A 27,747-nucleotide genomic window follows, 5' to 3' on the forward strand; every position below is an offset into this window, starting at 1 on the left:
CAAACACGTGTAACCATATATGCTAATATTCTCCCGGTCAAAAAAGAAATTAAATAGATGCAAGTATCCATAGAAATTACTGCTCTATTTCCAACCGTGTGACACAAATGGTGACTTTGGAGCCAGCATGTAGGTGAACTAACCGATTACGCTGCCGGTCAAAATTCGCATATTGCATATCCATCGAGAAAAATATAAATTGGTCTCGTGAAGTCCAACGTTTTCCTAAAAGCGAAAGCGGAGTTTCACCGCGTGCTCGTGTCAACGGAGGTGCAGCTTAAGCACAAGCAGGCAGACACAGATAGTGCCTATTGCATCTGATTATTTTTCATAATACAAATTAATGGCAAAAAAAATCGTACAAAATAAGTACTCGTAAAAATCCACTATTTGTGCTTATCCGAATTACGTATTCGGATTCGGCTCCACAGCTACATTACAGGATAAGGCCAAACGTTTAATCGGGACGTAAACCAGATCCAGAATGTGCACCTAAAACTGAACTAGCTCACCTTCAAGTTCTTCATTTGCAAGTACGTTACATTAAGTTCATCAATCTTAGAAAATGAGCTTGTTCGATGAACGCACTTTTTTGAACTCGTTCATGCACAACATTGCCCCACAAACAACACATATACCGGTGAACGGTGGGTTTGCTTACCCCCAATTCTCGGCAACACCCCTGTACTCAGCACAAGTAGCCAGTTTAGAAAGAGTGATGGCTGTGATTGTAAAAGACAATATAAACACATTTCAGTGTTTAAGTTATTTACACTCAGTCATTGTCCAACCCGATATATTCTAAGCCAATCCCAGCCAACACAGGGCACAAGGCAGGAACAAACCCCGAGCAGGGCGCCAGTCAACCGCAGGGCATACACACACACGGGACAATTTACAGTAGTATCGCCAATGCACCTAACCTGCATGTCTTTGGACTGTGGGAGGAAAGCGGAGCACCCGAAAGAAACCCACGCAGACACGGGGAGATCATGCAAACTCCACGCTGGGAGGATCTGGGAAGCGAACAGAGGTCTGCTTACTGCGAGGCAGCAGCGCTGCACTGCGCCACCCCTTAATTTATGTACAAAACCCTAAAATGTAAAGGGGGATATTTATAAACATTTTAGTAATTTTCGGGGATATTAATGTATTTGATATTTTTTTTCCTTCTTTTTAACCCAAAACAGCCACATTGCCGATAGGCGCCCTTGCATAGTTTGCACCATGCACGCTACGGCTCTATTACAAGCAGTGCTGGATTAACCATATAAACAAAGTAAGCACATGCTTAGGGCATCAAGGGTAAAGAAGGCACCACAAACATTTTTCATGGCCGAATTTATCACATAAATTATTAAATTAATTACATTTATAGCCATTTTCAAAATTTAATGAAAAATGAATAATACCTTCCTGTACCTCCCTATGCCGTCACTGTTCGTAGATGGTGCCTTACACAGTGCGTTCTGCATACTGGTGCCATCTACGATGGGGAATTCCCGTTTCATGGTGATTCCCTTAAATGCCATGTTATGTCAAAATAGTGTGAAAATAATTTGATTCAAAACAATATGTTTTTATATTTTTAAATAATAGTTAATAGTTGATTAAAATGCTTATCATGTAATTGTTATGTTTCGTGAATCATCTGTTATTTAACAAAATAAATTTCTAGTGCGTAGAAAGCGATATGTTCTGTTTTAAGCAAAAACAAAAAATCGTCCCAGTTTGAGGAAAAAATATTCCGGTAAGTCTATTTAATTCGGATATTTTTAAATTCATTTACATTATGTAAAACTGAAAATCGTACAGCTGATTACTATTGGATAAAATTGTTTATAACTTTTTTAGTAATAAAGATTTATTAACAAACTTTTCACACAATATTCTTCAAATCTTGTACTAAGAATATGTGTAAATAGATTTGCTAAATTGACACAAAAGCCATAAATAAATTAAATAATCAAATTGGTAAATCTACAGTTTTCATGTCAAAATGAAAACCATACATTTAAAAAAAAAAAAACCAAACCTTTAAAATCGACCCCAAACGTTAAAATTTGTAAAATTTCGGGTGCCATTTTCTCTTCAAGTAATGATAAAAACGCGATTAGATCTTTATCGAAAAGCGGTGCCGCGCAAAATACATTTTTAAATCAATTTTGGGGTTAAAGTCAATTTCTATAGGTTTTGGCAGGAGATTGGATAATTTGTCCTTAGAATAATTGCAGATAAAATTAATATTTGTAGCCATTTAGGCCACTTTGTAGTCACTTTGAGACCTAAAACATTCTTAAATATGAGATGTAAAAAATTTTTAAAAAGCTGGAACAAAATCAGCGCTGATATTTTAGAATTTGGTTTGCTTCATCAAAAACTGAGATTTTTACGAAAATTTTGGTCCAAGTCTCATTTTGATACGACAATTTTCACGACCCCTAGGTACTATAACAATTAAAGTCGTTCGGTTTAAGACATGGAGGCGGCAGTTTTGCAGTTTTTAATGCATATATCCGCTCTAAGCATTACATTGCCGTACGACTTTAACTGTCATGGATTTTTACCATTTTTATTATTTGATTTATTTATGGCTTTTGCGTTGATTATTTAGCAAACCTTTTACACACATTCTTAATATAAGGTTAAAAGAATATTCTCTGAAAATTGTGTAACTAAATCTTTCTTAGAAAAAAAGTTATCAATACTTTTATCCAATAGTAATCAGCTGAACGATTTTCACTTTTACATAATGTAGTTTACGGATAATTCTTTTTTCTGCTTCCTGTCGAATTTATACAATCCTTCATACGGCACTTGTCAGTTCCATCCATCCATCCATCCATCCATCCGAACCCGGGTCCCCTAACTGCGAGGCAGCAGCGCTACCACTGCGCCACCGTGCCGCCCCACTTGTCAGTTCCTTTTTGCCTTATCTCTATTTTGTATAGAAGCAGATGTGTTACGTAAGATTGATTATGAAGATCTAATCAAAGAGTTTGCAAGGAAAAAAAGTAGGAGAAAATTATTAAGATAAAAATAAAATGAAGCATACAAAATAAATATAATTTTCCTTCTTACTATAAGTATGTTTTGTTTAATTTCGAATTTTCGATAATAAAATAAAATGTTATTTTCTAGTTTGCTGTTGTTTAAATATTTTGAATTACTTAGTGCTTAGGGCATCTAAGGATCTTAATCCGGTCCTGATTACAAGTATTGTGAAGCTTGAGTCACAGAGTTGCACGAGAGACAGAACGGTGAGTCCAGATTTCTGAGGAAAATACAGGTACGTTATTATTACTGTATGGAGAAGGCAGGAACAGTGAGTGTCAATATTTCATTTAAAATTGAAACTGTTCAGCATTCAAGTACACGAGATAGGTGCCGCCAAACGAGGGCAAACGTCCTGCTTTAGCTCCCAACTTCAGATTTGAAGAACAACAGCGGCGACCAGGAGAGTGCGAGGAAGTGTAGGTCAAAGTCCGGTGTTAAATGATCTAAACATCGTGCGACAAGCTTGATATGCTGTAAGCCTGATCCTGCTGATGGCAACCAGTTACTTTGCTTTTGGTTTATCAGAGGCAGCAGAGCAGCTATGGGGTTGTCCTTGCGCCGACCCGTTAGATATCGCGAATCGCCGGCTACCCCGGTTACACGTATTTTACTCATATTCCTTATAACGACATTTCCGTCATAACGGTATATTTTTTTATGGTGCCGTGAATTCCGTTATAACGGGTTTCCACCTGTATAATTTATGGCGTATTGTACTATTTGCTGTATTGTTTGGTATCTAGTTCTTATGTTTTATGTTATGTTTTATATATTAAAATGTGATCGTCATTGTGATTTTGAAAAACCGCTATATACATGCAAAGAATTATTATTTTCTTATTATGCATTACATTTCCAGATACTTCAATAATAATAATGTGACGTGTCTTGCCACAGTATGGGCTGTGGGGAGCGGAATCAGTGTTGAGGTGGAGTCTTGGGGGAACACTTTTTGTAAGGGTTTGGGACACCTCCCTAGAGAGAGAATTGAGTGACAGGGATCCGGGTTAATTAACGGTATGTGGAGGAAAGGGGAGGGGTGGTTGGAAGTGGTTGTTGTTGCTGGAGCGAAAGAAAGACGGCATCAGGTTGAGAAGGAAGTGAACAGTGAGAGACCAGGCAAGAGGTAGATAGGACGAAAGCGGGTTATTTTTGTTATTTTTAAGGTTTCCCCGTGACCCCCCAGACAACGGGCGGCGGTAGAGCACCGTTTATATCGCGGCATATCCAATAAAAAGCCAGACGGCATTTGGAAGACTCCCCCGGACAAGAGGTTGCTGAGTGTGTTTATTCGACAGAACGTCACAACAACAATAATAATAATAATAATAATAATAATAATAATAATAATAATAATAATAGACACACTCATTCTACATGGTGACTTGGTTTGGGTACAGATCGTCCTCAATAGGTTACAAGTTTCTGAAATGTGCAATACAAATATTCAAAGCTCATGAGTCCATCACGGGCCTGAAATTGACAAGAGAGACGAATGTGAATGTCAACATACTAGCGCACGAGGGGCGTGTCTCCAGTAGGCTGCAGCAACATACGGGCTTCACAGTGTCAGAAGTGCGCGGATCAGTTGGAAGTTAAAACTGTCCTGGCTGCAGCTGCTTGTTTGCGCGTCTTGCAAATCTCCCATAATTCATAATTTTTCAAAACCTTTTGACAATTTAAATGTAAAATAATTCACCTACCTCAGATCAAACGGCTTGTCACCGGGGACACTTCTCGACATGAAGCCTTCAGCCTGGCACCAGGAGTCCCCCAGTGGGCTGCTGTCTATCTGCCCGTATCGGAGTTCTCTCGTGTAGCCGCAGTCCCCGCTGCTGCAGTCCCAGGAAAACTCTTGATGGCAGTAATTTCGGTAAGATTCTTTGTATCGAAAATCAACCTGCAGTTAAAAATAACAGACACGTGCATGGTGCGTTTGTTATATACACGTTGTACTTGCAAAATTAAACGTATGCATGATGGTATTTCTGATAAAAGACTGAAATAGAACAATTCAAATCAGCATTCTTCTAATAGCAAGTACTGTAACTTAAATATGTCATCTTTCAGCCCGGCCTTTTTAAGCTTCTTTATTCTATATTTCTAGAGAGAGCGGTTAGGAGCACGTACTGATACAGCGGATTGCCGCACCCACCACACGACAAACCAACTCAGGATCCCAGATTAGGACCTGAGTGCAGCCATGTAACAGATGGAATGGAACCAGTGTGAGGTATTTATATTGGCTGGAGTGCCAATTCTGCCATCAACCCCCTGCAAGTTGGAGGGCCCACATGCAAGGCTGGATGCAGATTAGTCATACGGAACAATTGCAGGTTAAGGCCCAACAAAGCGCATTTACGGGATTCGAACCGGCAACCTTCCGATTGCCAGTGCAGATCGCTACCCTCGGAGACACCACTGAGCCTGACATAAACGTAAATGGCGAACAAGATTTTAAACTGCGACTTTATCGATACGTTAAATTATTTAAATTTGCGTCTCTCTGAGCATACCCGATATGTGCCATCCGGATACATCCCTTTCGGCGTGAATGTCATGAGCCCACCCTGCAGGCTGAGTGACAGTCCCATGGAGAAGACACTCCATGGCACGAGGAGCACCAGCATGCCGGCTGCTGACATCTTCCGTAGCTTGTTTTATTATTTTGCTTTCGTTCTCGGTTTGCTTTTATAGTTTCTTACATGCTAATGATGACCACCCCCCCCAAAAAAAAAACTCTAGGAAAAATCACTTCCTCATTCCTCAGAGAAGTTGATGTTCCTGAAAGAGCCAGGAGAACATTAATGTGCAAAGTGCTTAGGTTAAGAGCAGAGATTATAAACGAGATAGCTGATGTCAACACAACAACGATGTAAATGTTAAATGAACACTCCAAAGTGTATATGGTGTGCGGGATTATGGTGAATGGGAAAGGCGCTATATAAATACAATAAATGATTATTATTTTATTTAATGATTTAATGCTGTTTTCACTGCGAAATAAATATCCGAGCACATCTCTCCAGTTTTGATGCCACTACATTGGCTACCAGTGCCATTTAGAATTGACTTTATAATAAGGCTTACAAAGCCTTAAATAATCTCGCTCCCTCCTATATTTCAGAATGCTTTTCACCTTACACTCCAAATTGTAATCTTAGATCTTCAAATGATGGCCTGTTTATAATTCCAAGAGCTAAACTTCAGTGTATAAGACTTGTGTAATGAGTTATATTGGGGAGACCACGAATTCTTTAAACACCAGGTTTATACAACATTTACACTTAATTGACAATCAAACCAGGGCGGCATGGTGGCGCAGTGTTAGTGCTGCTGCCTCGCAGTAAGGAGACCTGGGTTCCTTACCGGGTCCTCCCTGCGTGGAGTTTGCATGTTCTCCCTGTGTCTGCGTTGGGTTTCCTCTGGTGCTCCAGAGACATGCAGGTTAGGTGCATTGGCGATCCTAAATTGTCCCTGGTGTGTGTGTGTGTGTGTGTCCTAAGGTCTCCATACTGTGAGGCAGCAGCTCTACTACTTGTGCCACCCTACAGCAATTATATGCAGCATATTTGGATTGACCGATTGATTGACTGATTGTCCTGAGGCACCACTGGGGTTCTTTTCTACCTGCTGCTAATCAGACAATTTTGAAATTTCTGCACAATATTTATTGATTGATTGATTTATTATCTGGCTTATTGGTCCTGCAAGTGTATCTTTGTTTTTTATTTTTCTATTGCTGCATAAATCTGAATCAATAAAGTTATCTAATCTAATCTAATGTAAAGTATTGCAGTATAGCATTCTTAAAAATCCTGGGTCTTCAGTGGCACTGGTTCTTTACTGGGTTGTGTGGTTCCTTGTAAAATTATCAGGTCTGACCATCTTCCTGTCACATCAAGCCCTGCTATTGATTGCAGCAGTTCTCCAGTATCTATGCCAGACGTTCTCATGTGTGTTTAGAGGGTTACTGTTTGTTTTATTATATACAAGTGCATCTCAATAAATTAGAATCTAATCGAAAAGTTCATTTAGTTCAGTAATTCAGTTTAAAAAGTGAAACTCATACATGATGTAGATTCATTACACACAAAGTGATATATTTCAAGCATTTTTTTCTTTTCATTTTGCTGATTGTGGCCTACAGGTAATGAAAACTCAAAATTCAGCATGTCAGAAAATTAGAATATTACATAAGACCGATAAAAAAAATATTTTTAATACAGAAATGTTAGCCTACTGAAACGTCTGTCCATGTATGCACTCAATCCTTGGTTGGGGCTCCTTTGGCATGAATGACTGCATCAATGCGGCGTGGCATGGAGGCGATCAGCCTGTGGCACTGCTGAGGTGTTATGGAAGCCCAGGATGCTTTGATCGCGGCCTTCAGCTCGTCTGCATTGTTGGCTCTGGTGTCTCTCATCTTCCTCTTGATAGATTCTCTATGGGGTTTAGGTCAGAAGATTGTGCTGGCCAATCAAGCACAGTGATACACACCATGGTCATTAAACCAGGTAGTGGTACTTTTTGCAGTGTGGGCAGGTGGCAAGTCCTGCCGGGAAGTAAAATCAGCATCTCTATAAAGCATGTCAGCATAGGGAAGCATGAAGTGCTCTCAAATTTCCTATCAGAGCTGAGCATAAATGGAAAAAAACTAAACTGATTATCCACTATGAGATATTGAAGGTTAAAATAACAGAACACAACAACATAGTCCGTCTTAAGAGGTGCTGTTATTTCTCTAGAATTCTAAATAACAATGCTAGTAATCCCAGAGTCTTATTCTCTACAATGGTTCTTTACTGGGTTGTGTGGTTCCTCGTAGAATTATCAGGTTTGACCATCTTCCTGTTATATAAAGCCCTGCTGTTGATTGCAGCAATTCTCCAGTATCAATGCCAGACATTCTCATGTGTGTTTAGAGGGTTACTGTTTGTTTTATTATATACAAGTGCATCTCAATAAATTAGAATCTAATCGAAAAGTTCATTTAGTTCAGTAATTCAGTTTAAAAAGTGAAACTCATACATGATGTAGATTCATTACACACAAAGTGATATATTTCAAGCATTTATTTCTTTTCATTTTGCTGATTATAGCCTACAGGTAATGAAAACTCAAAATTCAGTATCTCAGAAAATTAGAATATTACATAAGACCAATAAAAAATTATTTTTAATGACCGTCATCATCAAATTCTTCAATGAGAACTCTGAATACATTGAGGACTGATTAAAGTCATTTATGTTAGGTAGAATGCCTAGAGGGGGCTGGGTGGTCTCGTGGTCTCAGAACCCCTGCAGATTTAATTTTTTTTCTCCAGCCATCTTTTTTTTTTTTTTTTCGTCCTCCCTGGCCATCGCACCTTACTTTTATTCTATGTTAATCAGTGTTCCCTTATTTTAATTGTTATTTATTTTGTCTTTTTTCTCTTTCTTCATCACGTAAAGCACTTTGCACTACATCATTTGTATGAAAATGTGCTATAGAAATAAATGTTGTTGTTGTAGTAGACGGCTGTGCTGACTTTGGACTTGATAAAACACAGTGGACCAACACCAGCAGATGACATGGCTTCCCAAATCATCACCGACTGCAGAAACTTCACACTGGACCTCAAGCAACTTGACTTCTGTGCCTCTCCACTCTTCCTCCAGACTCTGGGACCTTGATTTCCAAATGAAATGCAAAATTTACTTTCATCTGAAAAAAGGACTTTGGACCAATGTGAAGAGAAAACAAAATTTAATACACAGTTGTGTGCAGATCGAGCTCAGTTCAGTTCGAGTGTAGTCTGCTTTTGAAAATTTTAGACCCATCTCTAACCTGCCCTTCTTAAGTAAAATTCTAGAGAAGGCAGTCATTTTGCAATTAAATGACCACCTCAATAAACCTGCTATTCTTGATAAATTTCAGTCAGGTTTCAGAACAAATCACAGCACAGAAACTGCACTCGTTAAAGTAGTAAATGACTTGCGGGTAAATGCAGACAGAGGCCATTTATCTGTTCTCATCCTCTTAGATCTGAGTGCTGCATTTGACACCATTGATCACAATATTCTTAGAAATCGCCTTAGTCAATGGGTGGGCCTCTCTGGCAGTGTCTTAAATTGGTTTGAATTCTACCTGACAGGGAGAAAATTCTTTGTTAGTTGTGGTAATCACATCTCAAAGACACATGATATCCGATATGGTGTTCCACAAGGCTCTATCCTGGGTCTGCTGCTCTTCTCAATCTACATGCTTCTGTTAGATCAGATTATCTCAGTTTACAACGTGAGCTACAACAGCTATGCTGATGACACACAGCTGTACTTATCAACAGCACCTGATGACTCCGACTCTTTCGATACACTAACACAATGTCTTACTGGTATTTCTGAATGGATGAATTGTAATTTTCTCAAACTAAATAAAGAGAAAACTGAAATTTTAGTGATTGGCAATAATGGATTCAATGAGGTTATCAGAAATAAACTTGATGCATTAGGATTAAAAGTTAAGACGGAACTAAAAAACTTAGGGGTAACTGTTGACTGTAACCTGAATTTTAAATCGCATATTCATCAGACCACTTGGACAGCATTTTTTCACTTAAGAAACATAGCAAAAGTTAGACCTCTTATATCATTGAAAGATGCTGAGAAATTAATTCACGCGTTTGTTTTCAGTCGACTAGATTACTGTAACACACTCCTCTCAGGACTACCAAAAAAAGACATAAATCGTTTGCAACAAGTGCAGAATGCAGCTGCTAGAATCCTAACTGGGAAAAGAAAATCCCAACACATTTCTCCATTTTTAATGTCACTACACTGGTTACCTGTGTCATTTAGAATTGACTTTAAAATTCTGCTTATGGTTTATAAAGCCTTAAATAATCTCGCTCCATCTTATATATCGGAATGTCTGACACCCTATATTCCAAATCGTAACCTCAGATCCTCAAATGAGTGTCTCCTTAGAATTCCAAGAGCTAAACTTATAAGAAGTGGTGAGGCGGCCTTCTGCTGTTATGCACCTAAAATCTGGAATAGCCTGCCAATAGGAATTCACCAGGCTGATACAGTAGAGCACTTTAAAACACTGCTGAAAACACATTACTTTAACATGGCCTTTTCATAACTTCACTTTAACTTAATCCTGATACTCTGCATGTTCAATTCTTCATAGTAACTATTCATAGTGGCTCTAAAATCTGTACTGACCCATACTCTCTCTTCTGTTTCTTTTTCCGGTTTGCGCCACCACCACCTACTCAAAGCATCATAATGCTCCAACAATGATGGATGGATTAAAAGCCAGAGGTCTACATGACCATCACCATCAAGTCCTTCCGTGAGAACCCTAAATCCAAAGAGGACTGTTTCATTTATGTTAGGTAGATTGCCCAGAGGGGACTGGGTGGTCTCATGGTCTGGAATCCCTGCAGATTTTATTTTTTTCTCCAGCCGTCTGGAGTTTTTTTTTTTTTGTTTTTTCTGTCCACCCTGGCCATCAGACCTTACTTATTCTATGTTAATTAATGTTGACTGTGTCTTTTATTTTTCTATTCTTCATTTTGTAAAGCACTTTGAGCTACATTTTTTTCTATGAAAATGTGCCATATAAATAAATGTTGTTGTTGTTGTAGTAGAAGGAAGCTGGTGGGTTTTTAAGGTCAGTCAGAGTTATTGACATCATTTAGGCCCGGAACTGCAAGTGATGTCCTCGGGCCCAGAATCAGAAGTGATGTCATCGAGCCCGGAGCTGGAAGTGATGTCATTGGATCCTGGCAGAATTTCCCATGTTTGGCCTGCAGGGATAAAAGAGAAAGGATTATTGCAACCTACCACCCCCTGGCCTAGTGTGGAATTACCTTCTTTTGAGCCCTTTAGCTGTCTCCCATGTACAAGTGTGTGACAAGACATAGAGGTGATTGTCATTTATTTTAGCACCATCGAGTGCCTGTTTACTTTGTTTACACAGAGAATAAAGGGGGCGATCCAGTTGGCACCCCAACACTTTGTCAGAGCACCATGTGTTCCTTCCACCCATCCACAGTCTTTATGTGTTAAGAGGAGAACAAAGCAGTCCAAGAATATTGTATTTGGGTTAGTTTGTCACCTGAGATATACCATACAAAATTGTGACTGGCAGTTCAGTTACTAAAAACTACAGTGTTTGTCATAGGAACAGGCAAAAGAGTGCAAAAAAAAAAAAAAAAAGGAATAATCCAGAAGCAGCTCACACCCATTTGCACTTCACGATAGTAGAAGCAATACCATTTAGTTGAATACCATATGGTTACACATATCTTGGTTTCACCATATAACCAACAGACTCAAATTCAGTTTAGGTCTGTAAAGCACCTGAGGAGAACTCCAGATGGTTCCAGTCAGGTTTGTAACTAAAGACCAGTAAGATCAGAAATCATTCCACTGTGGAATCTTCACGATCTCCAGATCTATCCAGATGGTCCTGTTATGGTGTATAAAATCTACATCTTATTCTGTATTATATTTTGCTCAATCCCAACAAGATGAATTCAGATATAGGAGGCATTATAATAAAAAAGGCATATCCTCTTCCCTTACACCTCACTTTTATAACAGTTGTTCACAGCTTAGTGCCAATTTGGTATTACAGCCTGGGAAAGGAAGACTGAGCCGATACCTCAAGGTTATTGATTACTTTATGGATGGACATCTAGTACAACAATTTGGTTTACAGCCTGAGAAAGGAGATCATGAGGCAATATCAAAGAAGTTTATTATCTGGGAAAAGATAGATTAAAGAGTTTGAGCAAAATTCATCAATCATATTGATAGCCAACCAATCAGGTGCATTTGTTGTGAAACCACGTCATGACATTTCATAATAAATATGCCTCATTTTGAAAGCAACATCAGAAGAAGAAAGTAGGGGAGGAGAAGAAAAAGAAGAAGAAAAGAAACAGCAACGAAGATGTCACTGGTCGTCAGAAAAGCATCATGAACATCGATTGCTAAATCAAACGCCTCCCTGGGACATTCATCCTTGTCATCTCTACTTTTTTTCGTAAGCTTTTTCTAAAGACTATATATATGCAAATTTTCCTATCAGTACCTATTTTCTATTATTCTTTGTTCCAGTGGTATTATTATTATTCTTGTAATAAATACCATGCTGCTTTTAACTTTCTATGCTTTGTCTTAATGTCTAGAGTGATTGGAGTAATAAGTTAGATTTCTTTGAGCACCTGGAGCAGCAACGGACATTTGCCATTACTTCTGTGCTGCGAAGTTTATAAGGCTGAGAGTGAGGAGCGCCACTCAATAGTTGGAACAGTACGAAAATTAGGTATTCTTGGCTGATGAATGGCCTATAGTCAAGAGTGCTGAGTCTTTGTATGTTTAAATGTATTCTTGTAGACCAAAAGTAATATTTAGGTCTGAGATATCACTAAAACATTGTATGTTGTTCGTGCCAATAATAAATAAGTCTCTTGAAGTGCTGAGTGACAGGCTGTGTTATTTCTAAAGCACTTGTGTGGTTTAAAGTGCTAAGTGTTAATCAGCATGTGTGTGTCATTCATAGGGCACTGTTGTGGTTAGGGTCTGTGTGTATGCATATAGCTATGTATGTGTGTGTTCATCTTAAAGTGCAACAGTAGACCAACTCGATAACGAACTTGACGAGAACACTTACCCTTGAGGGAAAACAGGTAAAGGGTAAGTAGAGGGAAATACTATGATAATACAGGTCCTTTCTAAGAAATGTCCTAGCTACAGTATAGCAGTTTTAAAAAAGGCAATGCAATACCCACAAGAAAAGCATGCATGAGCTGTGTTAAGTTTGAGCATAGCAACCATTGTTTAAAGAAATTCTTTCTGTTGAAAGATAACATACTAATTGCAAGCTTCAGGTTTTGTATCTTCAATTGTATGTTGTGAATCTTTCTTTCTAAATGAATTCATAACATAATGTGTACAAACTTGCTTAATCCAACATACAGTATGACTGAAGGGATGCAAAACATTTACAGGTATCTTTGCCTAAAAGGCAAGGAACATTTTTTCAGAGGGCAATTAGTTGTTGCAGATCCTACTCATGCAAATATGTCCAACGTAGAGCTATTGAGAATCCAAATGTGAATTTTTGGGGTAGGTACCTTGAAAAAAACCCTGCTAGTACAAACTCTACAATGACAAAAATTGGGCTTTAGATTCAAAATTCAGGATGGTCAATCCATGAAGCAGCATCATTAATCACTGCACTACCATGCCATCCAAATCTTAATTGACAAAAAAACAACAAAGACAATAAAAAACATTCACCACTCTTCACTAGAGGAAATGCTGTAGTATGACGCAGCAGCTTTAAGTTTCTTGGAGTCATCCTCAATGGTGATATGAAGTGGGTACAACACATCTCGGCTGTTTGGAAAACAGCATCATCGCACTAATGCAATATTATTTGAAAACGAACAGATCGGGTGTAAATTTATGTTACTTGTAAAAGTTAGCTTTCTTCACTTTTATTATCTCAGTCACGTTCACGCTCTCCATCCACTTTTGATCTGACCCTAACTAACAGCGGCAGCATAAATTTACACCCGATCTGACGGTGTTCGTTTTCAAATAATATTGCATTAGCGCGATGATGTTTTCTGATTGGTACTATTCAGGTCATACACTGATTTCTTCAAAATGTCACCGATATTTGTCACTTTCTTTTTTTTCCTGGTGCTACGCTGACATCATCCTCCAGAAGGCGTCAGTTTATTCAGTGCGAGCAGGAGCCCGCAGATGGCCAGTTACTTGTGCTATAACAAGCTTGACCTGCCGGCGATCAACGCGCATGTACTGTGCAAGGTATGTATGGGGTCCACTGAGAAAAGAAGAGCATCCATGGCTTACCTTGCAGAGGAACATTCTTTCTTCTGCATGTCCTGGGCCCAGTTGTTCAAAAGTAATCCAATGTGATTTGGGATAACATATTGGATTGAATCTTGAAAATGGGTTGTTCAAAGGGAAAAGAGGGATCCTGGAATCAGATCAGATCACCTAATCCAATCTCAGTTTTAATCAGGATCAAACAGTCTTTTGTGTTGTTCAAAAGTTTGTGTATGAATTGGGACACATTTGATCCCAAAAATCAGGATAATCCAGATCCCAACACAGAAGTGGATTCAGTGTGGATTTCTGGCACACAATAAAATAAAACTTTAAAATTGATCAAAAAAGCTATGCTTGCAGGTGATGTATACATCTATTTATATTTTGTACAATTGTTGAACTAGGACAGTGACAATGTGAATACAGTAGGGAATAAGACATGAAGCCTTTTGGCATAGTCAAAGGAAAAAAATCCCTGTGAAATATCAGTACTCAAACAAAATCTCAAAGCTCAAAAAGCTCTACTGCCCATTGTATTTTAATGAAAATGACAATTACTGTTACTCAAGTCATCAGTCGGAAGTAATGTCTTACAATTGCATCCCTGATCAAACGTCCAGTCTGGCCCTCATTTGGAGCGAACATTGGAGGTTGCTCTGGTTGCACTTCATCAGGCTCAGGTCCATCATATATGTCATCAAGAGGAACATTTTCCAGCATCTTGCAAATTAATGATATTCATGATGGGATGGAATGGCCGAGGGAGAGCACATGCACAGGGCATTTTCTCCCTCTTAGTGCTAGATGGCAGCCCCCCGGGATGCAAAGGTCCCTCAAATTCTCACAGGGCATCATGGGACATGGAGATCTTCAACTCAGTCCTCTTGGGCTCTGTGGGTACCACTGGGTGTGCTCCAGGGACTGGGGATCCCTACTTGTATGGGGCTTATGTCTCATCTGGAAATGCTTTTCGGACCATGTTTATCTTAACCCTGACTGAAATATAACTGTAGTTATTAAGATATCTTTATATATTGTTGCAGATGGCTAGGGGGGGTGACCCCGCCGGGATGCCCAGGAGGACCGGAGGAGGGCTCACACCTCCCCCAGACCATGTAGGGGCGACCGTACTGGTGCCTATGGGGTACAGAGCTTTGAAGCTTAACCTGCAGGGGCCCGTGTTCACCGCCAGGGGGCACCCCAATGCCTTGGGAGCCCTGGACCTCAGCACTTCCGCCACACCCGGAAGTGCTGGGGGGAAGAGGAGCAGGGATACCCAGAGTGCTTCCGGGGATACAGCCAGCACTTCCACAACACTGGAGAGTGCTGGTGGAAGATTGCCAGGAAGCACATCCGGGTGTGTATAAAAGAGGCTGCCCCCCTTCATACGATGGCTGGAGTCGGGTGTGCAGAGGACAAGGTCTTGGAGGAGACAAGGGGGTGGCCTGAAGAGAGAGAAGGCATTTGAGTTGGCCTGGACTTTTTAGGACTTGTAGGGGTTTGTGTTGCACTTGTAAATAGCTACTATGTATAATAAATGTGTTGTGGGTGATTTCAACCTGTCCGCCTGTCTGTGTCCGGGTCATCTTCCACAATATATAAAATCCAACGTCTGTCTGTCTGTCTGTCTGTGTGTCCTCTTATCACAAGAAAACTACTTAACGGATTCAGATTGGGTTTTTTTCTATAATGTGCTTGAATATTCTGGTTGATTTTGTGACCTCTCTCATCTAAGTAGCATAGTTCATTTGTGGTACCGATTTACTTGCATGAATCCAAGAGAGACGCAGCGGGCTGAAGAAAGGGGCAGGGGCGGGTCCCTCCTCACTCATGCGCCAGTCTCGGGGCATATCTTATATCCACTTAGCTAAGAAACCAGAGAACTACCTTACAGATTTATATCAGGTTTTTTCTAGAATTTGCTTAAACATTCCAGTTAAGTTTGCGACTTCTCTCATCATGCTAAGAATCAGAGTGATATATTCGCGCTAATCCGAGACAGAGACTGCGGGCCCAGGGGAGGGGGAAGTGTGATGTCAGGAGTGGGGAATTGGTCTACTTCTGTGTTTTGGAGTGTAACTTGCCTCTGCTTAGCTAGAGATACCTTTTTGTTTATTGATTTTTAAAGTTTGTCCTGTTTCACTACCATACGGGCGGAGCCGGGGGGAACAGCTACTATAAAATAAAATAAACCAGCAAGAGATCAGTCTGTAGCAGGACATGACAGAGACAGGAAGCAAACTGAGTTGTGCGACAACATAGTACATAAAGTAGCTACCAACAATATAGGGGAAATAAGATAACAGGAGATCAGTCGGTTGTAGGAGAGGGTAAAGGGAGGAAGAGATTTGAGCTCTTTGTGAACAGAAAGCATAAGGAAGTCAGTTATAAGAGGAGAAGAGAGGAGTCTAGAGAGAACAAAGAATTGGAGAAGAAAGGAGGCATACAGGATGGGGTGAAAAAAGAAGTGTGGGGTGAAGAGTGCATTTACTTGGCAGAGTATGAGTGAGAAAAAAAACAGCAAAAATAGCTGTGGATTTCAAAGCTAAAAATTCCTAACCCTAACCCTGCAGCTCCACCACCACTTCTCTATCTATTTAGGCCCATTAGCCAGGGTGCTCTAGGCTCATGGTGCTGGAAAAAAAAGTGTGGCTGATCGAGTTGCCACTGACCCCAAGTGAGCTGTGAGAAGCAGTGCCAGTGGTAAAAATGCACAGGCAAAGGATAAGTTTATCTAGCAGTGGGCGCATGCTCCATAGGAAGAGGTTAATTAGGGATTGTAGCCTTTATCATACCACTATTATACATAAAAATATATAAAATAAAGTACGATATCATTCCTTAATGGTAGGGTGGTGACTCTAAAAGGAAGAAAGAATCAGTATCACAAAAGGAAAAATATCGGCTTAACGCTCACAATCTTCTTTCGGCTTCTTTCGGGGTTGCCACAGCGGATCATCTTCTTCCATATCTTTCTGTCCTCTGCATCTTGTTCTATTACACACATCACTTGCATGTCCTCTCTCACCACATCCATAAACCTTCTCTTAGGCCTTCCACTTCTCCTCTTACCTGGCAGCTCTATACTTAACGTCCTTCTCCTAGTATACTCAGTATCTCTCCTCTGCACATGTCTAAACCAACGCAATCTCGCCTCTCTGACTTTGTCTTCCAACCGTCCAACTTGAGCTGACCCTTTAATGTACTAATTTCTAATCCTATCCATCCTCGTCACATCCGATGCAAATCTTAGCATCTTTAACTCTGCCACCTCCAGCTCTGTCTCCTGCTTTCTGGTCAGTGCCACCGTCTCCAGTCCATATAACATAGCTGGTCTCACTACCGTCCTGTAGACCTTCCCTTTCACTTTTGCTGATATCCGTCTGTCACAAATCACTCCTGACAATCTTCTCCGCCCATTCCACCCTGCCTGCACTCTTTTTCACGTGCCTTCCACAATCCCCATTACTCTGTACTGTTGATTCCAAGTATTTAAACTCATCCACCTTCGCCAACTTACTCCCTCATCCTCACCATTCCACTGACCTCTCTCTCATTCATACACATGTATTCTGTCTTGGTGGTCCTACTAACCTTTATTCCTCTCCTCTCATATCTCCACCTCTCCAGGGTCTCCTCAACCTGCTCCCTACTATCGCTACAGATCACAATGTCATCAGCAAACATCACAGTCCACAGGGACTCCTGTCTAATCTCGTCTGTCAACCTGTCCATCACCATTGCAAATAAGAAATGGCTCAGAGCCGATCCCTGATGTAATCCCACCTCCGTCACTCCTACCACAGACCTCACCACAGTCACACTTCCCTCGTACATATCCTGTACAACTGTTACATACTTCTCTGCCATTCCCAACTTCCTCATACAATACCACAGCTCCTCTTAAGGCACCCTGTCATATGCTTTCTCCAGGTCCACAATGACGCAATGCAACTCCTTCTGGCCTTCTCTCTACTTCTCCATCAACACCCTCAGAGCAAACATCACATCTGTGGTGCTCACTCTTGGCATGAAAACATCCTGCTGCTCATTGATCATCACCTCACTTCGTAACCGAGCTTCCACTACTCTTTCCCATAACTTCATGCTTTTGCTCATCAATTTTATTCCCCTGTTTGTTACTGCAGTCCTGCACATCCCCCTTATTCTTAAACATCAACACCAAAACACTTCTTCTTGACTCCTCAGGCATCCTCCCACTTTCCAAGATTCCATTAAACAATCTGGTTAAAACTCCACTGCCATCTCTCCTAAACACCTCCATACTTCCACAAGTATATCATCTGGATCAACGGCCTTTCCATTCTTCATCCTCTTCATAGCTGTCCTTACTTCCTCCTTGCTAATCCGTTGCACTTCCTGATTCACTATCTCCACATCATCCAATCTCTTCTCTCTCTCGTTCTCTTCATTCATCAGACTCTCAAAGTACTCTTTCCATCTGCTCAACATACCGTCCTCACTTGTGAGTATGTTTCCATCTTTATCCTAAATCACCCTAACTTGCTGCATATCTTTCCCAGTTCAGTCCCTCTATCTAGCCAATCAGTACAAGTCCTTTTCTTCCTCCTTAGTGTCCAACCTCTCATACAACTCATCATAAAACCTAGAGTTCCTTGCAGTTGCTTGATTTTTATACCTTCTCTTTTAACATGCAACCTCCAAACATGAGTGTGATTGGTTTGCAGGCAACCATGATTACTGCAGAGGTTGCATGCTTGAGAAACCTTGAAATAACTGTCGACCCTGACAAACCTGGTCATGACATTAATCATGAACAAATGCAGCGTCATCTTAACACATGGACACACTGGGCAATTGCCTGGTGGCCCCATGAGCATAAGGGGCTCATGTTTATCTATGTACATTGTGATTTGCTGAGTGGTTGTGTAGGTAGGGGCCCCAGTGCGCTGCTTTGCCTGGGGTCCTATAATGCTGTTAAGACAACCCTGACCAAACGTGGCACATCAGCACTTTAGCGCTATTTAATACTTGACTCATCTTGTGTTCCTGTCATTTTTAATCTCATTGTAAATACAATTATGTGTATGAATATCCCTTACTGACCAGAGTGGCACACTAAAAAACCTTTGCCTACAACATTGCAGCTCACAGAGGTGTTGTATAGGATGTTGGAGGGAGAGTCTCAAGGGCTGACATCCAGACCTGCAACTTGATTTGCAATGCCAGACCAGACTATCTGCATCTCCATACGAGGTCTGCCTGCTTCCCTACAGCTGATCAGCATTGAACACCTCTGTTGTACTGAGTGACAGCACAAGAATTAACATTCCAGTTGCGCCACCCTGCCACAACATCCCTGCTGTGCGATCTGACAAGACAGCGCCCCCCAATCCCTGCTGATGTGCCCTCAACACTGGCTGTACGGCCAAAGCAGGAGAGAAAACCACCTTGTTGTTTTGATGAGTTTGTGCAACATTGCAAGAAGTTGGAAGTCATAGCTGGGGACAGGCTGAGCAATGGCAGCAGACAAATTACATCAGCCAGGGATGAGTCACCAAAAGAATGAGCTGGTATTATATCATCATTACATCATCATTGGGAGGTCGAGCTTTTAGTTACAGGGCCCCCAAACTGTGGAATGGTCTGCCTGCTACTATAAGAGATGCCCCTTTGGTCTCATCTTTTAAATCCCAGCTGAAGACTCACTACTTCAGCTTAGCATATCCTGACTAGAGCTGCTGATTTACAGTACAGGCTGCATCTCTGTTGTTAGTCATTAACACTAAAACATAATGAATATGATATGATAGTTATAATTTGATACTAACCCTCACCTATTCTGTTTCGCTTCTAGGTACTCAAATATGGCACTCGGTGCCACGGCCCACCTACCAAATTGTTTTGCCTTCATAAGGTAAAGTCATCCCTGATGGAGGATCGCAGGAATTGTAGGGTAGAGGGGTCCTTTCATCGGATTGGTTGGCCAAACAATGTTTCAGCTGTGGAATGGCCAAATGGGGGAGGCAGCTTGATGAATGAGGTCTCCAGGACTCTAAACAAATCCAAATCATATTATGTGATATCATCTACTGTTAAATTCTGTAATCGTACTTGTAAATGTTTAATTTTTATACTGTATGGAGGATTTGTTCTGTTCTGTGTATTGTATTGTATTGACCCCCTTCTTTTTGACACCCACTGCACTCCCAACCTACCTGGAAAGGGGTCTATTTTTGAACTGCCTATCCCAAGGTTTCTTCCATTTTTTCCCTACTAGGGTATTTTTTGGAGTTTTTCCTTGTCTTCTTAGAGAGTCAAGGCTAGGGGCCTATCAAGAGGCAGGGCCTGTTAAAGCCCACTGCGGCACTTTTTGTGTGACTTTGGGCTATACAAAAATAAATTGTTTTTTATTGTATTGTACTGTATTGTATTGTATCATCTATAGCAGGGGAACCTAATAAAAAAGCAGCTCTGCACATTCACACGTGCTTTTTTCAACTAGTGTGGCAACAGGCAAGCAGTCCTTTTAAGGAGGCTAGAAGATGCCTGAGGCAAACTCCTTGATTGTATGCCCCCTAAGGTATATGAATATAATAAAGAGAGGTTAGGAGCACGCACTGATACAATGCATTGCCGTACTCACTGCATGACAAATCAACTCAGAATCCCAGATTAGGATCTGAGTGCAGCCATGCGATGGGTGACACCTCAGCACCACAGTAGTTCAGATGGATTGGAACCAGTGTGAAGTTTTTAATGGTGGCTGTAGTGCCAATGCTGCCACCAACCCCCAGGTCTTTCCTAAGCGGGTTAGAGGGCCTACGTGCAGGGCTGGATGCAGATTAATATCATACCCAGGACGGAGCAATTGTAGGTTAAGGGCCTTGCTCACGGGCCCAACAGAGTAGAGTTAGTTTTGGCATTTTACGGGATTCGAACTGGCAACCTTCTGATTGCCAGCACAGATCTCTAGCCTCAGAACCACCATATGATAAGGAAAGGCATATTACATAAGAAATAAACACTTTATTCAAATTAAATATTCATTTAGGTTTGTTTCCCCAAGTTAGATCTCCTCTCCGAAAACAATTTTACTACTTCATTTTTTACAACATCTGTGAGGAATAGTTTTTCACGTGCCAGCCTTGGGGCATGTACCTTACCTTCACTTAGCAAGAGAACGAGAGAAGTACTTAACGGATTTAGATTGGATATTTTTCTATAATTTGCTTGAACATTCTGTCTGATTCTGTGACTTCTCTCATGGCGCTAAGAATCATAGTTCACTTGCAGGAGCGATATATTCACGCTCATCCGAGACAAAGGCTGTGGGCCGAGGAGTAGGGGAAGCGTGACGTCAGAAGTGGGGAGTCGGGCAGGGCTCTGCTCACTGCACTTTTTCACTAATATGTGGGGTCGGAGCCGCGGGGCACGGCTAGTCATTATTATAGTAATCTGTAAAGGGTGAACATTCCTTTTTAATCTCTCTCTTTCTTTTGTGTTTTCAGTTGTGACTGAATGAAAATCCAGAAGCAATGAATATCAGTTTTGAAGGTCTTGAAGATGAATACTGTGGTCTTCAATTTCCATTTTCAGTCGGTTCATAATCGCTCAAATAATAATTGTTTGCTGTGCAGGGCCCAGTCTAGCACTTAGAAGTCATAGTGCTTCACTGAAAATGAGGTATAATAATTTAAATTTGTTCATATTAAATTAAAAATATTTTTGAAACATTGCTCTCCTAGAGGGCAAGCCTCTTTTGATTGGACCCACCCCTATCTGCACGCCACTGCAAAGAGCAATGTAAAGAGCAGAGAGTCCATACATTGTGGCCAAAGTTACAGCATTATTGTTTTGTTTCCTCTTTTGTCCGAGTTGTCAAAATAATGCTCAATTTTCCACTTGTAGGCTGCTTTGACATCTCTAATGCCCCTCTTCAGCTTCGACTTGGCAACACTGGACTGCTGTTTATCACCAGAGTGGAAAACCTTATTGCAAGCATTTAGCAAGAATCTTAGATCTCTTGTCATCTACGGCTTATTGTTGGAGAAAGAATGGATTTGCTTTGTTATAGTGACATTGTCCATGCAGCTCTGTATATAAAACATTGCAGTAGAGGTGTATATATCCATATTGTCATCTTCAAATACACTGTAGTCCATGCTACTGAAGCAGTCCTGGAGCTGCTCAGAGCTGCCTACACCTGTATGTCTCTCACAGTCGGTTTAACCGTGTTGATAAGAGGTCTGTGTACTGCAGCTAAAAACAGAGAGAGATGTGGTCAGACTGGCCCAGGTGTGGGAGAAGTAAAGCTTTAAACTCATGCTTGAGGATTCTGCACACATATGGTCAAGCGTGTGATTTCCTTTCGTGGGACAGTGGAAATGTTGATAGAATTTGGGGAGCACAGACTTTAAATTTGCCTTGTTAAAATCACCTGCTATTACAAACACTCTGTCAAGGTTGGGAAGTCTGTCTGCCCAAAGCATTTATAGTGTTAGCATTGGGAGGTATGTACACAGCAGTGACTCTAGTAACTAAGTTCTCTTGGCACATGGAATGGACGATATTTTATTGACACATATCCCAAGTCTGGAGAGCAGTGAGCATCAATGATATTAGCATTTGTCCACCGGCTGTCGTTCATGTATGCACACAACAACCGCTCTTCTTTAGTATCTTGTCCTGTTGGCTCAGTGGGCTTTGTGGCCCGCCAGTTTAACAGCCTCAAACAGAATCATCAGGTGGAGCCACATCCCCATAATGACCAAAATGCAGCAATCCTGGATGTTGTTATGTGTAGAGATCGTAAATTTCAGCTCTTCTATTTTATTTTAGAGCAGCCTTGCGTTGGAGATGAAGTGACTTGGCAACGGAGGTTTATGCGGGTTGTTTGCTGGACTAGCATGTATACCAGCCCAGCTGCCATGCTTTGACTTCCTCGTTCTATGACATCTCCTTCTAGTTGCCAGTGTGACTAACTCTGTCGGGATGTTGTGACCTGAGTGCTTTTTATCAAAAACGCAGCTACTGTGCACAGAGCCGATGGGTGTCAATTCATGTCGGCTATGCTTGATGTTCACCTCTGCAACATACGTGACATGCGGTAGTGAATAAACTAAGAAAACTAACAAGAAGCTAATTAAGGAGCATCATTTCGAGGAGTCCTGAGCTGCTGCATGTAATATAGATAGATGAATTGATATGAAAGGCACTATTAGATAGATAGATAGATAGATAGATAGATAGATAGATAGATAGATAGATAGATAGATAGATAGATAGATAGATAGATAGATAGGCACTGTATAATAGACAGAAATGACACTATATAATAGATAGTGAAAGGCACTATATAAAGCAGTCAGTCAGATAGATAGATAGATAGATAGTAGATAGATAATGTCACACACGTGCGCTTAGGATACAGTTAGTAAGCCCGAAGGTAGGTGAAACATCACGAGATAGGGGTTGATATGCGGGAAAGATGCCCCTCTCTCTTTACTTCCGGCAGAAAGAAAGAAGAAAAATAAATCAGTGTGTGCAAACTCTAAAAATGACCGCCTGATGACGTCACATTCAGCTCCTCCTGATGACATCACTCACCTTTCCACATCACTTCCGGTCCATCCTTGATGATGTCACTTCTGTCCCTCTGATTTGACGTCAGTTCCTCCCAACTCACTTCCTGCATCCATTTTGTTTTCCACTGTATAAAATTGGCATCTTACTGTACAATGGCTGTCAATACTTATCATTTTGATCACCACAAAGCAAAGTCTGTTTTGTCTTTATTTGTCCATTGGACATTATACGGGGATGGCCCCCAAACCTTTGTATTTTGTGAAGGACTCTTTTTTGAAAGAAGTCTATCACAATAGATAGATAGATTTTACTACTAAAATATAATGTTGCCGTTTCTGACTACCAACAATTACACAATGAACTCTTTGCTAAAACTAATATGTTTTGCTATTTTTCAACCTTTGCCTCATAGTCTGTAATCACTTACAGTAAAGCTTCTGTGTACTTTTGCATGGTAGTTAAGAGCTCTCGATTTGACCTAACAGCTTTGGCCTCCAAGCAATTATCTTCTTTTGTTCAAGAACAATAGTTTTGTTTTTCATTTGTATTTCATCTTCACCTTGACATGTGATTTACAGAAACGGCACAGTACGTGTTTATGCTGTTATCTTCCCGATCGTCAAATTCAGTTGTCATTGGGAAGAGAAAAACAACAGCACTTTGCATTGCCTTTTGTTTTACTGCAGAGTTTCATGCTTGCAAAAAAGCAAACAAAGGGCTTTAAGAAATAAATAACTCACACTTCCTTCCCTATACTTTAGCAGTATTAAATAGTCTCAATTAAGCAACTTGTAATGTATAAAAATCTTGTAATGTGCCAGATGGAAAAATCTAATGACACTCAGGGAGAACATTCAGACTTCTAATGGATAGCGACTGGGGATTCATGATTTAAATACAAGATGCCGGATCTGTAAATCAGCAGAGCTAATTATTGTGCTTCCCCAGAGAAGTAAACAAAAGTGGAAAGCATTAAAAGTTGTCCAAAATCCCAAAGACTTACATGCACAGCTCAGTGTCTATCAAAAGAGTTATAAAATATAATTTTTGAAACAATACTTAGAAGTCACAATGGCAGTTGCCAAAGGGATATTCCTTCTACAATCAAAATGTTTAAATGTATGCAGTTTTTATTACCTGACATTGAATTTTCTTGTGAAACATTCTTAAAAATAAGGTTCCAAAGCAAGTTCTTCTGAGTGCAGACATTTGGGGACCATTTTAGGTTTTTTAAAGAACTGTCTACATGAAGGTTACAAAAAGGACATTCATTTATTTAGATCCGTGGCTTTCTCTGTAAATTGAAGCTCTGAAGCACTTCTGAGTGAGGTTGGAGTCCTATGGAGTAGGGACTCCCAAATCCAACAGCTAATAAGGCTGTCCCCCAGAACTACTCTACCCAGCATGCCTTGTGGGCATCAATGCAGGGAACACAGACTGGGCTCACTGCCATGTAGCATCCTCGGGGAGACAAAGTATGGTCGAAATTTAACATCTTATTAAAGAAAGAAACGTCCTCTAACAGGACAATTCAGTAATCAGGCAGGAGGAAAGTTGTTCATGGTAACTTTTAATTACTCCTCGGCAAAATGCCTTGGAGGGAGCATTCTTCAAAAGCAGTCCGTTACAGCCTGGTCAGAAAAACAAAGAACAGAGGTTCATTTTATAAACTGTTGAATTTATATGCAGTGTCAATCAATGCATACGTTTCACTCTGGTTGGTTCATTGGTTTACACCCGAAAGATTTATATAAAATAAAAGTCTGTTATATTATATTCTGGTTCTTCATATACCTTTGAGTTGTGCCACCACCATTGAAATTTCTGTGCATATAACAATTGTTCATTCTTGTTGCTTATAGTACATCTGCTGATTTCTTTGTCATCCTTCAGTAGATGTTATATATTACATCAGCCTTTCTTCTGGCACATTCTTTATTTACTTCACCATCTCAGTATTTTTCCTAAACCAAATCTTATATTTCAGTGTACATTTTGTTGTTCACTTGACCTTTATTTGGTTTCCCACATTTATTAACCCTTTATGCGATTTCTTTAAGGTCAATGCTATGTTACCCAAAATTTATTCTTCCACAAAAGCCCTGTGTCAGCTGTCTCCCTCTGTCCTTCCACCGAAGTCATCTCAGCCTTATATAATATATACTCTGAGTACTGTGCAGAGTGAGGGAAGTACCTCTGCATTTTTCCCAGGTGATTCTTGGGTTATTCATGGGTGTGTTCTGCTCCTACTCTCTTCAATGCTTGCTTGGACTGGGTGTTGGGCAGGATCATGGGCTCCAGTGGTCGTGGAGCATCTGTTGGTGAAGAAAGCTTCACTGTTTTTGACTTTGCTGATGATTCTGTGATCTTTGTGAAGTCAATGGAGGCTCTGATACGTGCTTTTGAGAGAATGAGCGAGGAGTCTGAGTGTCTGGGCTTGCAAGTGTCCTGATAAAAAACAAGAGCCAGGCCTTTAATGACCTCTTGGGCACGGCCATCAGCAGTGTGTCTGTCTGCAGAGAGAGTGTCGACCTCCTTGAGATGTTTACTTACCTCAGCAGTGGCATTCATGTTTCTGGTGACTCTTCCTATGAAGTCAGTAGACAGATTGGAAGAGCATGGGGGGTCAAGACGTCACTGGGAAAGGGTGTATGGTGCTCTTGATATCTGTGCAAAAGGACGAAGGTCCAAGTCTTTAGAGTCCTGGTGCTTCCTATCTTGCTATACGGCTGCGAGACATGGATGCTATCCAGTGAGCTGAGATAAAGACTGGACTCCTTCAGTACTATATCTCTTCATAGAATCCTTGGGTACTGCTGTTTTGACTTTGTGTTGAATGTGCAGTTGCTCATGGAGTCCTGAATGAGGCACATTACCTGCATTGTGAGGGAGCATAACTTATGGCACTATGGCCATGTGGTGCGATTCCCTGAGGGTGATCTGGCTCTCAGGATCCTCATTGTTGAGGATCCAAGAGGCTGGATCAGGCCATGGGGACACCCATATAACACCTGGCTGCAGCAGGGTGCGACTGGACTGTGTATCTGGCTTGGGGGATGCCAATCAGGATCCTGAGCTGTTTTGTCATGTGGTGGGTGCAGAAACATGCTGCACTAATGCATGCTCCCCAACCTAACCTGACCTATATATATATATATATATATATATATATATATATATATAAATATATATATTAATTGATAAAGGCACTATATAGGTGCCTGACCCTCACACTGAGGCACTTGTAAAATCAACAGGCTTTTTATTTCTTCCTTCAGCCGTGGGGCACGTCTTCCCCGTGTCCCACCAGCCCAACACAGTCCCAAAGCACAATTCGCAATCAACCAACCCTTCCTTTGGCACCACCACTCCTCTCAGGCAACCTCATCCTCTTCCTCCCAATTCTGGCCCCTGAGTGGTGAATGCTGGCCCTTTTAATAGCCCACCTGGGCGGGGCTGTAGAGGTGTCCATACAGGCTCCGGGATCCATGCAGCATCCCCTGGCGGCCACCCCAGATCCCCACAGGGTTGTGGAGAACTCCATCTCCCATGGAGCCTTGCGGGAAACTGAGGCACCAACGTCACCCAGGGAGGCTGCCACCAAGTGTCCCAGGGGAGGTACTGAGGAGCCCATGGCTGCTCCCCCGGAACATATGCAGAAGGGCATATATATATATATATATATATATATATATATATAATTATATATATAAATATATATATAAATATATATATTTAGTGGCGAACAGCGGTCCATTCCATTCCATTCCAAAAATAATTTTAATTGCTTTTTGGCCCCATAATATATATATATATTATATTCATTATTATCCTGTATAAATCGTTGGTTGTTACGATAAAAAATGTCAGTTAAATATATCATATAAGAGACACACACAGTGATATTTGAGAAGTGAAATGAAGTTTATTGGATTTACAAAAAGTGTGCAATAATTGTTCAAGCAAACAATCAATAGGTGCTTTTAAGTATGCTGAAGCACCGCGATAAAGCGGCATTTTTTAGAGGAGTGTCCGTATCTTCTAAGCAAACAGCCTCTGCGCAAACAGACCCTCTGCTCACACCCCCACCGTCAGGCGCAGAGAATGTCAGAGAGGGTGAGAGAGAGAGAGAAAAGCAAACAATCAAGCACCGCGTGGGAAGCACATCGTATATCATTGAGTTTTATTTAATATGTAATACTTGCTCTGATTGAGTAGCTTCTCAGCCATCTTGCAATAGCGTCCCTTGTATGAAATC

The 27,747-nt window shown here is 40.8% G+C and overlaps 1 protein-coding gene across 1 annotated transcript in view; it reads right to left on the reverse strand.

The window, feature by feature from the left end:
- Positions 1 to 6,004, reverse strand: part of LOC120514744 (cell wall protein DAN4-like) — a 49,857-nt gene extending 43,853 nt beyond the window's left edge. Inside the window, exons 1-2 of the mRNA XM_039735273.1 lie at positions 5,574 to 6,004; positions 4,761 to 4,957 (exon numbers count right to left, since the gene is read on the reverse strand). Of these exons, the coding sequence (XP_039591207.1) occupies positions 4,761 to 4,957; positions 5,574 to 5,702 (326 nt within the window). The 5' untranslated portion in view covers positions 5,703 to 6,004. The remainder of the gene's footprint in view (positions 1 to 4,760; positions 4,958 to 5,573) is intronic.
- Between the last annotated feature and the right edge of the window lie 21,743 nt (positions 6,005 to 27,747).

This window comes from Polypterus senegalus, chromosome 1 (assembly GCF_016835505.1).
Source record: "Polypterus senegalus isolate Bchr_013 chromosome 1, ASM1683550v1, whole genome shotgun sequence".
Lineage (NCBI taxonomy): Eukaryota > Metazoa > Chordata > Cladistia > Polypteriformes > Polypteridae > Polypterus > Polypterus senegalus.